This window comes from Myiozetetes cayanensis, unplaced genomic scaffold (assembly GCF_022539395.1).
Source record: "Myiozetetes cayanensis isolate MyiCay16 unplaced genomic scaffold, myiCay2020 scf5-8, whole genome shotgun sequence".
NCBI classification, from domain to species: Eukaryota; Metazoa; Chordata; class Aves; order Passeriformes; family Tyrannidae; genus Myiozetetes; species Myiozetetes cayanensis.
Window position 1 is genome coordinate 24,237,973 of NW_026087742.1, and position 12,372 is coordinate 24,250,344.

The 12,372-nt window shown below is 46.9% G+C and overlaps 1 protein-coding gene across 1 annotated transcript in view; it reads right to left on the bottom strand.

Moving 5' to 3' along the window:
* Positions 1-3,907: 3,907 nt before the first annotated feature.
* Positions 3,908-12,372, bottom strand: part of CASQ2 (calsequestrin 2) — a 37,899-nt gene continuing 29,434 nt past the window's right edge. Inside the window, exon 11 of the mRNA XM_050333276.1 lies at positions 3,908-10,093. Within this exon, the coding sequence (XP_050189233.1) occupies positions 9,884-10,093 (210 nt within the window). The 3' untranslated portion in view covers positions 3,908-9,883. The remainder of the gene's footprint in view (positions 10,094-12,372) is intronic.

Genomic DNA, 12,372 nt, shown 5'->3' on the forward strand with positions numbered 1-12,372 from the left:
TTGTCCTAGTCCTTTCTCTTATCCTTTCAGACAAAAAACTCTTCTGGTGTTCAAGCATTCCTTAGCTGTGGCTAGGAGGGGCCCTGCAAACATGTGGTTTAGCCTTTTTGAGGCTGCCTTTTTGTCACCCTCGTCCTAGGCCTTTCTGATCTGCTGTGCCACAGTACAATGCAAACTCATTTATCACTCCTGAAGGAAGAATGGTAGGTGACTGCTTTGAACACCTGAAATCTCAAATGATGGGGAGCAAATGCAGCTGGGAAGGGGGGGGGGCATGATTAGAGTGGGAACAGGTTTTTCTGGCTCCTGCGTTCTCATAGTTTGCACACAAATTATGAAGTGCAGAATTCACTGCTGAGTTCCTTATTTGGCTGTGGTGAGAAGGAGGAGTGGCAAAAGGCAGAAAAGCCAGTGCTCCTTGTTGGTGTGGATGCAAGCCTGTGCTCTTCTAAAAAAAAGGTGTAGGGATCTCACCTCAGTAGTATCTCTGGGTGCAGCTTTCCCCACCATCAGTTTCCATCCCCTGCATGCCAAGAGCTGGGAAACACCAAACAACTGTGCACAAGGAAGTCTGGGAGCAGCTTTCTTACCTAGACATTCTTTGGTACCCTCTCTTCAGGTAAGCCTCCTTTAAGGTGGAGTACTTTGCCTCACAGCTGTGCCCTGCCCAGCAGTTCTCAGTGTCTTCAGCTACTGGAAAAATCCACAGGATGCTGCTGCACAGTGACAAAGAGCGCAGCAGTGGTGTAGATAAGCAGCACACACAAACACACTTGTGGAGGGAAACAGCCACATTCTCTGCTTGGGGGGAGATGAATATATTTGGGCTACAGAGAGCTGAACTGAGGCCCGGGAGGAAGCAGGAAGGGTGGGATGGGGCTGTATTCTGTTCTGCCTCCTGCCCTCCCTTGATCTCTGCTTTTGATCTGTCCCCCTCATCCTGCTGATGCTTTGGCAGTGCCCAGCCCTGGATTGTTTGCAGGGCAGCTCCCGGAGATGGGCAGGGAAAGGAAATGGCATTGCTGCTGCCCTGCAGAGCCTGCATTGGGGGTGCAGCCATTGCCAGTCCCCACCTGCCCCTCAGAGGAAGACCTGACTTGCTGGACTGGAGCTCTGTAGGAAAAGCCTCTGTGGGAGTCGACCAGAGGTGTGTCATGGGAAGGTGTAAGCAGCAGGAATTTGGCATAAACAAGGTACTGCACTCGTCAGCCTCATCCAAGCCTCTTAGCTGTGTCTTTACATGCGAGTTCCGTGTTCTGTTTCATTTGTGGGTTAGTGCTAATACCAAATCAACACGTGACTGCTGCCATTCATGGCACTTTCTCTCCTGCTTTGGGTTGTGGAACCTGGTGGAAGGAACAGGCTTTGCTAGAGGCACTAGTTCCCTTGGCTTTCACCCAGAGCTCAGCTATCTGAATCATAAGGGGCTGTGGTATGTAGCTCAGCAGAAATTAAAGCTGGAGGAGCTGATCTGGTTTGGCCAAGTCTTTCACTGAAGTTGCAAGGGCCTTTGAGGTGTGATGGAGCCTGAGGTGCAACAGCAGGTTAAGTATTACAGACACAAACCTCTGACAGAAAGAGGAGGGAGGCTTTTACTGGGAAAACACCACCATTGGAGGGACCTGTTATCTTGAACCAGAGGTAAGTACTTTATCCTGAGGGGCATACTGGACTTGAGGAAGAGATGCCTTTCCTTCAGTGCCCTTCCTGACTCTATGGGAATAAGACACTGACTGCCCTGAGACAGCACAGCAACAACTGGTGGTGTAGGGTATTTGGTGGCTGAACTGTGGCTTAATTCCTAAGAAGATCGACTGGCCCCCACAGGTGATGGAACTGGGCCTAACAACCATGGATGATCAGAGAACATCAGCTTTGGGGAATGAAATGGGGATCTGTGGGGCAAAGGGACCACATGCAGTCAGAGAATAACAAATAGTTTAAGAAAGGGATTTGTCACCTTCAGCAACTAGCTCCATAGCCTTGCTTGAAGCACTAGCAACACCTCACCATACAATTCTGTTAGCTAAATTAATGGTTGATGAGACATCTGGCTGCGGAGGACAGCAGGGCTTCAAAACCCGAAACGTCTTCTTCCTGTGCAATGAATTAGTTCCTCTATCTCAGCCCCAGGTCTGGACTCCTAGGAAGTACAGTTGGAATTGACCTCAAGGGCTTCCAAGGGGCCCTGGAGCTCAGGGCAAGTGGGGTGGGTACAAGGGGAAGGGGATCTCTTAGCCGGACGTGGTGTCTCACAACAGCAAGCAGGAAGGGAAGGTGTTTTGGGAGTTGGCCAAGCAGAGTGCTTTGATTTGTCTTTCAACACCATTCCTCAGTTTGTGTTGGACTGGGAAGGTGATGGGTTTAGGTTACAGTCCTTTCCGGTACTGACAGATAATCCACTGGGGCGAGGGTATGCGTTGCCTTTTCACGTGTGCATCCATGCACTGCTGGATCAGGAGGTGCTGAGAGAAAAGAGAGCACTGAGTACGTGTCTGCAGAAGTGAGTAGGGGTGGTGTAGTGGGGTGATTGCATATGCATAAATCACTGTCTAGGAACAAGGCTACCCGAGTTGCTTTGAAATGCTGTAATAAGTTTTACAGCCCTGCTGTGGGCATATGTGCTAGTTTATGTTGATGTGTTGCTAATAAAATGGGGCATACGTAGTAGTCTGTGTTCAGATTGGTGCCCACTGCAAAACTGCCAGCCTCCTCCAAAGCCCAGAGCTGGTCTTCCCTTCCTCCACAATCTGGGGACCTGAGTGGAGTGAAGGCTTCTGTCCAGGGCCTGGGGCTTACTGTGGTTCCAGTTAAGTCAGTGCAAATAACCTGGGGACATAAGAGCCTGCAAGCAGCCCAACTGCTGGTTTTTGGCCTCCTGGAGCCCCTGAGTCCTGCCCACTGGAGCATGAGAACTGTTGTTTGCCGGAGGGACCACAGCCAAGGCAAAAGGAACAATCAGTCTTTGGGCTCTGTGTGGGCAGCACTAAATACAATTTAGAAGAGGAAGAGGGGAGATAGCTTTTACCTTGTGGCTGTGCATTTGGGACAGCTCAGTGCATCCACCTTGCTTATGTATCAAAATACAGAGCAAGCATCAAAACCTCAAGAGAGATAGTAAGACAAAGAAGAGGCAATGTGAAGTCAGTGGAAGAGACCTTGGAGATCAGGGTGTGGGTTTTCCCTCCAGCATCCTTAGAAACATGAAGGTACAGAGATTTAAAAAAAATAGAGACACCATGAATTGCTCTAGGCATGAAGCTACTCTGTAAATTGAAATATTTTAAGTCTCTTCCAAAGGCAAAAATCAAGATTCCAAATGGTTAAACATCTACAGTCTTGATTGTCTTTCTTTTTCTCTTTTTTTTTGCTTCCTTATTTGAAAAGGTAGGCCAAATGAAAAGTGAATGCATGGCGAGGAGGGAGTTCTTGACAAAACACATTTGATTCAGCCTCTTTGAAAGTTTTAAGAGACATTCAGAACATTATAGCTCTTTGGACCTCTCTTCAGCAAGTCAGATGTTGTGGGCATGCTTTAAAAGAGGGAACAAGAAAGAGCTGATTATATCTGGGCCACAGATGTGAAACAGATCTGCAAACCTTTTAGCTTCTATTTTGTAAAAGCTCATTCTTGAGTACTCATAATACCAGATCATACAGTTGATTATAATTTTGCTTTGTAAGTGGTTGTGAGAAACTGGTTTAGTAATTCAGTAACTAGACTGTGGGAAGCTGTGCAAATTCCTTCAGCAATTGAATTTTGTGGGGACTAAAATGTTCCTCAAACATTTAGTTACTTTTGTTTTTCAATAACCTCTCTCTTTGTCACTTGAAGGAGCAGGGCTTGGATGTGTTGGAGTGAATGTTAAAGCAAAAATCTAACACCAGGCAAATTTCAGGGCTGCTCTCTGGTCAAACATGACTTTATTTTTACCTGCATTACTGAGGGAAGGACCTGATTCAAGCTGGGCTTCTTCCAAATCCAAAAGCAGAAGATGAGGTTGCCCATGGCTGTTTAAGTCATTTACCACCCATGACTGAAGGAGAACTCACTCAGGACAACCACTGGTCGTGTCTCCAGCAGGGAGTTGGCTTTCTGGCTGCTGTTAAAGTATGGGATACCCTCTCCAGCAAACTCAGCTCATTTAACCCTCAAGGCTTATTTCTTGTATATGAAGCCACGACACTTGTCTTCTGTTCAGATAGTGAGCAGAAGTGGCGTCATTGCTGGTGTCACTGGGTGTTACTTGTCTCTCTCCATGATGGCAGCAGTCAGGGCTTAGTTGCAGGGTGATGGTTCCTCATCTGGATTTGGGGACAATGGGCAAAGATGCCCACCAAAAAAAAAATTCTGGTTTTAACTCAGTGCCCAGGCTGGTGAAATGGCTTCTCCCTGAGCATGTGTCACCTGTTCCCCTCAAAATGAAAGCCAGTGACAGCCTTGTCCAGCTGTCTTCCCCCTCAGAAAGGAAATGTTGTCCCTCCCAGTTGTTGTCCCTGCCAGTTCCTGGCAGTGGTGTGGGGGAGGCTGCTGTCTCCTTGGGCTGGGATGAGCACAAGCAGTAGGGGCAGAGAAGGGCTCTGTCCTTAAGTGATCCTCAGTCCCATATGCTGTGGGGGTGTGTTGAGGAAAAGAGGAAGACAGGGTAAATAGAAATGGAGAGAAAATAAAGTAGGGGAGCCAGTGAGGATCTGAAGAGAGAAAGTCAAGAGGGATGAAGAGAAGGTGAAAAGGCTAGTTTTTTTCTTGTTTTCCATAGTATTAGGGACAATGCCCTTTGACAGGGGCTTGGCAAGAGAAAGCATGAGGAGGGAGTGAGGCACCGGAAGGATCTTTGCTTCCATCCCTGTTTGTAATCTGATTCCAGAAATGGGTCTTCAAGCTGCAAGGAAGCTCTGTAGCTTTTTTTTTTTTTTTCCTTTAAATAGTTTAGCACCTTTTAAACCTGGCAGAGAGTGTTCAGGGAGCTGGGCTGAGAGGGCTGGCTCTGCACTGGACCTTCCTCATGGTCTGCGTCATCATTAGAGAGCATCTTCTGCCAAACAAGTGTGAGAACCATCCCACGGCTGTCCCCCAGGGGTACTGACCATCAAAGGGCTGCTTTCCTAGATGCCAGTGGTACAAGGGAGTGGCAAAAAGGCAGGGGATGCTGCAGTGCAGTGGGTTGACACACACAGTCTTGGATCTCGGGTAGGACACAGTCCTGCTGGTGCAGTCTCATTACTGAGATCAATTATTCTGCCTGCTGTGCTCTGCTGCTTCCAGTTTCTAGCAGAGGGTCTTGCACTGCATGGCATAGACGTACCTGGGGTGTAAAAGTAGCCAGGAGGCAAGGTACTTTGCCTTGGAGGGCCTTGGTGCTTGTTGCCTGTTTATCTGCTCCTCCTCTTCAGACCCCCAAGTCCCGGCATTGGTGTGCAACTGGCTGTGTGTGGGACTTCCTCAAAGCCAAAGCTTTGCTGAAGTGGAGATGAATCCATACGCGATCTTTTCACAGGACTGCAAGTCAGTGGCAGCTGGGAAGTCATATTTTCCTGTCTAATGAATTATTTTCCTGGGAATGAAAGACGATGGTTTTTGTTTGGTCTCTGTAATGAATCAATCATTTCTTTAGGTGTGATGTGCAGACAGACATGAAGAAGCAGCCAGTGTCCTCAGCTCCACGTTCATGTTGGTGCCTGGCTGAGCAGCTTCGTTTTGGGATGGGAAGCAGCCAAGATCTCTGGTTTCACTATGTGGGGAGAGATGGGAGCCTCAAAACTCCTCAGAAACATCACAAAAACCGCTGACCCTGAAACCATGGAGTAATCTGCTGTTTCCAAAGTTCCTCTGTTGTCCCCTCCTTCTGGATCCGTTTTCTAAATGTCTGACATAAGCTCAGAGCAGTTTTGGGTTCACAGAGCCTCTACATCAGTGACCTTGGGCCCACTGCAGAAACTTTCTCCTCCATGCTGCAGTATGATAGCTGCAGAATGTGGCTCCTGATGGGTTTCCATCTGTCTTGGTTGTTGCCCATGAGCAGCACAGGGTGACCTGTGGTACAGCACACCAAACACATCCCTTGGCTGTGGCCTCTGGCCCCGTGTCTGGTGACTGACAGGAGGTGGTGGTGTATGATTTGGTGTTCTTGCCATGTATCACTTGTGAAGGGGGGTCCTTACTGTCACTTGGGGGCTGGTAAGACTAGGTTTTGGGGTATTTTGGGTACTTACTTGGCAGTGGTGGATTAATGGTTGGACTCAATGATCTTAGGGGTCTTTTCCAACAAAAATGATTGAATGATTCTATGAAGTAACTGATCAGCTTGAAGCACTCACAGTTGGATGAGGGCAAAATCCAATTACTTGTCTTTATGTGTATTAAGACTCATTTAATATGTCTAATTAACATGCTGGAGAAAAAGAACTATTTTTGAAGAGAGGAACAGTCTTAACAGACATGCTTGCAGAAACAGTGCTGCCCATGTACACAATTTCTTTTTTTTTTTTTTTAAATACAGGGGTTTTTGCAGGTTCCTCATCCAAATCAACCTTTTGCTTCTCAGTGTATTGTGGGGCTGACTTAGCTCCTCAGGGCCACCACTGCCTTTAAAATGCCAGTTGTACCTAGTTTTGGCAGAGGAGCCCAGGAGCACCTGTGCCTGGAGTCCTGGGTGTCCTCATACCACTGTTTTACTCATCCCTGCAAGGAAGTCACTCAGTTTTAAGCTGCCATCTCCTTCACAAGGAGTATTGCCTCATTCAGCAGTTTGGTCGCTAGGATCTTGGGGCAGACGAAGTGTTACAGGTAAATGGGTTTGCTGCCCACCCATCCTCATTGCTGGAATTCTTCCTCTGCTGCAACATCTTCTTAATTTTTCATGTGTTTATCCTCAAAGCTGACAATAAACAGTTCCTATTTGTAGGCAAAGAGAATGATGAAAACTGTACTGGGGGGATGAGGCAAGAAAGAAAGGGCAGCCCCATCAGGGACCTCACTGGCACCACAAAGGAGTGGCAACTGTATCATTAGCCCTTTCATAACTCAAGGGCAACTGTCCATAAAACACTGGCACCAGTCCACCAGCCCCAGTGTGAGTTCAACTTCTACATTATTTATTCTATTTCCCCCCCCAGAGCTCTGTTGCTTTGAAATGTGTAAGTGCCTGTGAAACACCTGTGCACTTGAACATGGCCACAGCATCATTTGCAGGGTCTGCCTGCTCTGCCTGGGTAAGCTGTGCCTCTCAGTGCATCTGGAGAAGGGCACATCAGAACAGACAGGTATCCACAGCAGGAGGGGAGCTACATGGAAAGTACTCAGGTAATTGAGATGTCCTGAGACTGTGCCAGTTAGGAAAGGCAGTAGAGCAGCTCATCATTTATTCTGTGTGTTTGGAATGACTGATATGGAGCTGCAGGGCCTGTGCAGGCTGTTGCCTTATTTAGGGTGAAATTGGGCATGTTTACTCCTGGGAATAGCCCCAAGGTAAAGATAAGCATGTATTTTTTTCAGGTGAGTAGTTATCCCTTAATTGAAGACTGGGAGACCACTAGATGGCCAGTTTTGCCTCTTGCTCTTTGCCAGTGTGCATGGAGGAGACCTGGAGTCCTGCCTGCTCCTTCTCTCTTTGAGCCAGGGTTCTCCAGCAAACCTCTTGAGGAAAGAGCTGAAAGGAAAGAGTAGGAGGAGAGTGCTGGGCACCCTGTTGGCCAGGTGAGAAGCAGGTGTGAGTGAAAAGGAGGAGGGGACCTCCATGCTGAAACAAGCACTCTGCATTTCAAGGCTTTTGAAAGTTGTTCATCACCCCAGAGCAACCAATGGTCTCCCCAGATGGTCTCCCCAGACAAAGTTGTTTCATCTTCTGGGCAGTGCTTATGTATCATAAGAAAGCAAGAAAGAGTGAGAAGTTGACCTGGGGGCTTTGCTGCCTTGTCTATTCTTCTAATAGGCTGCATCTTAAAGGCACATATTGAATGTTTGATATTCAATGAGGAGCTAACTTGGCCTACAGTCATATACCATATTAGCACAGTATTCATTCATATGCATGGAGGTATATCGATATCCAGCCATGTGTTGTTCACACTGGCACTTTGTACCAAGGGAAATGGCATGCATAGGAATATATGTATGTATACATGTGTATATATATATATATATGTATATATATAAAGTATTATATATATATATAAAATAATTTAGCTTTTTTATACCAGTAGTTTCAAATTTCTATTTCAGCTAATGTAGAGAGAGAGTCAAAGAGACTGATCAACGGGCAGCAAAAAAAAAAAATCTATAAAATCTTGTTTTGCGGTTCATCTGATAAAGGAAATATGTATTGTGTGAACCTTGTTTCTCATCAGGCTGATTCACACTTGTGTAATGAGCTCTGATTCTCCTGTCCCTCACACTGTTATTTCTCCTAATATCACTTACCTCTGATGTAAGCCAGTAAAAGAATGGTCAGGATAATGTTTTCCATCTGTAGCAAGAAAGGAGATGCATACCCTACCTATGCTAAGAAATCTGAACAACTGGAGAACATCCTTATAAATGTATTTATAGAGATAAAACCATCTCCAAACTCTCTGTTCATTGTACTATTGTCAAACCTAATAAGCTAAGATAATTGAAATCTGCTGGCATGGGAAAGCAGGGAGACTTAATGCTGCCACAGTGACCTGCGTGTGGATGGTGCTGCACTCACCAGGACTGTGTTGCAGACCCTTTGCTTTGTGAGTGATTCCCTTGACTGCAAACTGGCACCCTGAGCTCCTGCAGTCAAAAGAGGCTTCTGACAGGCTACTATGGGACATCTGAGTCTCTAAGCAGGGAGTAACCGTGCATCTAAATACTTAAAAGCCAGACAACTTGAATCCATTCGCTGCTCACTGCCCAACGTACCTCGTCCAATATCTAATATGGTTGTATGTGTGTGTTCCCTCCCAACATCTTGGTCACGGGAATAGATGCTACGTGGGCTTTGAGGGAAGAGTCAGCTAAAGCTGGAAGGTCATGGGGAATAGGAGAGCTTCAGGGTGGACCCCTACGGATGTTTTCATTGGCTTAGTTCAGTGCCATGGTCTTCAAATGCAAGAGTTTGGACTCAGATTGGGCTCAGACCTGGATCAGCATTTCCAGCAGTTCAGGAACTTGCCAGCTTTTATGCCTCATATCAGACCACCTGCACTTCCCCTAGCCATGGCCCGAGCTTTCAAAGAAAAGAGGTTCAGACAGGGGGCATGGTGCTTGGTTTTGCATTGCACTGTCAAACAAGAATATCCTGTTGTTATGTGGAATCACTGAAAACTTTAATAGCATCCCTAAAACCTTCCTCCCCTCCCAAAGCATTTTGCTGCTCCTAGCATTTTAATGAGTAGCTAGGGACTCCCACAGCAGGACTTGTGGATTGAGTGGTCTTGGCAGAGTATCTGCAAAGGGCATTGTGTTTAATAAAAGGACTAAACTTTACAGTGGCCTTCTCAATGTCTTGAAGGGAGATTTGGTCTTTGGATGTTAAGTGCTGTGCTGATGAACATGGAAAACACAAACTGGCTCCCTGCGTCCCTCTGGCAGCAAGCAGGCAGGCACTTTTCTCCTGCCCTGGGACACTGGGGGCAGATTCCCTGCAGATTCCTATTGTCCTTACTAAGGAGGCATGATTTGCAGCGGTGCTGGGTGCCTGCAGGCGCTGCCCACCACAGGGGCAGTCCTGGTGGCTCAGCACCGCTGAGAATCAGGCCAGGGGGTCCCGGCAAGGGCAGGGGCAGGGGGAGCAGGGCAGGGGGCAAAGAGGAGCAGCAGTGCTTGCTGACGCTCAAACACAGGCCTTCCAATGGAGGGACCTGCCGCAGGGGGAGGGCTCTCGGGCCCCACAAGTCAAACTGCACAAAGTCACAGTTAGTCATCATCATCGTCGTCGTCATCGTCGTCGTCGTCGTCATCATCGTCGTCATCGTCGTCATCGTCATCGTCGTCATCATCATCGTCATCGTCATCATCATCTTCGGTATTTATCTTCCCAGAAAGCACATCCTCTATCCAGTCTTCCAGCTCCTCAGCTGTGGGCAGGTCATCATCATCTCTGATGTCCATCCAGATGCTGTCAGCCTGCAGGGACAGGTGATGGGGGATTAGCTGCCCTCAGAGACACAGGCAAGAGATGGGGTTCACTACTAGTGTGGGAGTAAGGACTGGACCATGGGTGGGACACAGGGCTGATGGCAGCATTAGCTTCCTCTCTGCACAGCGTGTGGGCAGACTCAACCAGGGCATCTCTCAGCCCATTCACTGGGATTACCACTTCTCCCTGTGGTGTTCTTGTATCTGGCCAGGGCCAGTGGGACTTGTCAGTGGGTTTACATGGGTGTGCAGTACTGTGTGCCCTGGGTGAGATGTGTGACTGCTGCCTGTTCCTCTCCTGCACTGCCTATACCTGTGAGCAAGAGCATTGTCCACCCAGTGTGTTGTCCTCACTCTGCCTGAGGAGTTCTGTAGACTCCAAGTTTTCATAAAGAGATCTCAGAGACCAACTATGCCAGTTCCCCCTGTACTGCCCCAGTTCATAGGACATCACAGCATTTCCCTCTTTCCATCCTGAGCCCTTTGAGCTTTTACACCCCTCTGTCATCACTCCTTCTCCCCAGACTTTTACCATCACCTTTGGTTCAGGACCATGTTCTGGGCTCTCCACTTGTGATAGTGGTTCCTCCTCTTGGAAGACCCTTCCCTCAGATCATCTCAGCTATGCTACAGTTGAAGAATGGTGAAAACCACCAATGTCCTGGTGCCCCCTGCTCTTTCCCTCCAGCTGTCTGCATTACTTCTATAAACTGGAGGGGATGAGGGAATTCAGTAAGAAGATGATGACTAAATTATGACTGTTACCCAGGGACAGCAAGTGTAGCTTGAATGGTCTCTGAGGTCTGGAAATCAAGGTTTTCCTCTCTGCTTTGCCGTAGGTTTCTTGGGTAAATGCCTGGGTAAGCCTCTTTCCCTTAACTGTCTCCCCTCTATAAAACAGGATCAGCATCCTGTTTTGCAGAGGTGCTGTGAGGTTATCTCATTCAGTGCTTGATGTTGTAGAAGCAAGTGATTGTCATATCTCAGAAGAAAGCTACCAGCTTTTGAAAATGCATCCAACTTCTTTCCCTGTCTGTGGTACCTAATTCTCTTTGGTTTATGGCTTGCTAAAACTCTGGACCAATTTCTGCTCAAGGAAAGCTGTTTGTCCTATACAATATTTTCCTCCTAAACTACCAAAACTGAAATAAAAAAGTGTAATGTGGAGGCGTGCAGCTCTTGCTTCACACAAATTATCTTGTCCTTAACCTCAGCAATATTTGTGTGGGAAAAAGTGACACATTCAAATAATGGAAACAGGAGTGGCCCCATTTTACCTAGAGAAGATGCTGTGCAAATAAAGCAGTGATATTTTGCAGACCATCATGGCCCTAGTCCTGAGCCACCACAATGTGATGAGCCAGTTGGGGCAGCTGGGAGCTCTGGTGTTTGTTTTGGCAGGTTTTAGAGAAAAGATGGGGTCATAGGGGTTATGTCCACAGAAGCCAACAGCAGTGTTTATTTTTACTCTGTTGTGTAAGCCTCACTTTGTACCTGTGTAACTTGGCTGAATATTGTGATGTAACACTGAAATAATGAAATGAGCTCAATGTTTGTTCTGGTTATCACCCGCCAACCTAGAACTTTCTTAAATCTCTCTCTTGAGAAATAAAAAACGGACTTAAGAGGAATTAAATAAAAACTGCAAATACTATAATCAGCAACCTAAAATATTTACTATATCAAAGCCAGATAACACATGAGTTTTTACAGGTCTCTGAGTGACTGCTGAATAATAAAGCATATGTTCTTACCTAATACTGCTTTCTATATGATTCTCATGCCTCTGACAATCCCACTTCCATGAATTTCCATTGATTTCTGTTTAATGTAGCTGTGACATGACTTAAACATGACCAGTCACAGTAAATATAATGAAGGAAGGTACTGTGGACTAGTTAGAAGGTCAAAAGACTAGAAGACTTGGGCTCTATTTTTGGCTTGTCTATTCATTTCTCTTATGATCTTAAGTGACAAGTGCTATCTTGGTCCCCTTCCCTTTTGTCTTGCCCTTAACAATTCTGCTAACAAGGCTTAACTGACTGGGTTCTCATGGTCTGGGATATTACTGCTCTATTACAGGTAAAGAGATCACATCTGGCCAGCGCTGCAACTGCTCAGTGACTCCCAGGTCAGCCTCTCATCCCCATCAGTGGGATGGGCAATATTTAGGGGCTCTGCTTTCTTCATGACACCATCACTTTGCCTTTGCCATCCCATCTCCCATCTTATGGTCTTACAGCATCTGCCTTAACTGTGGGCGCAAT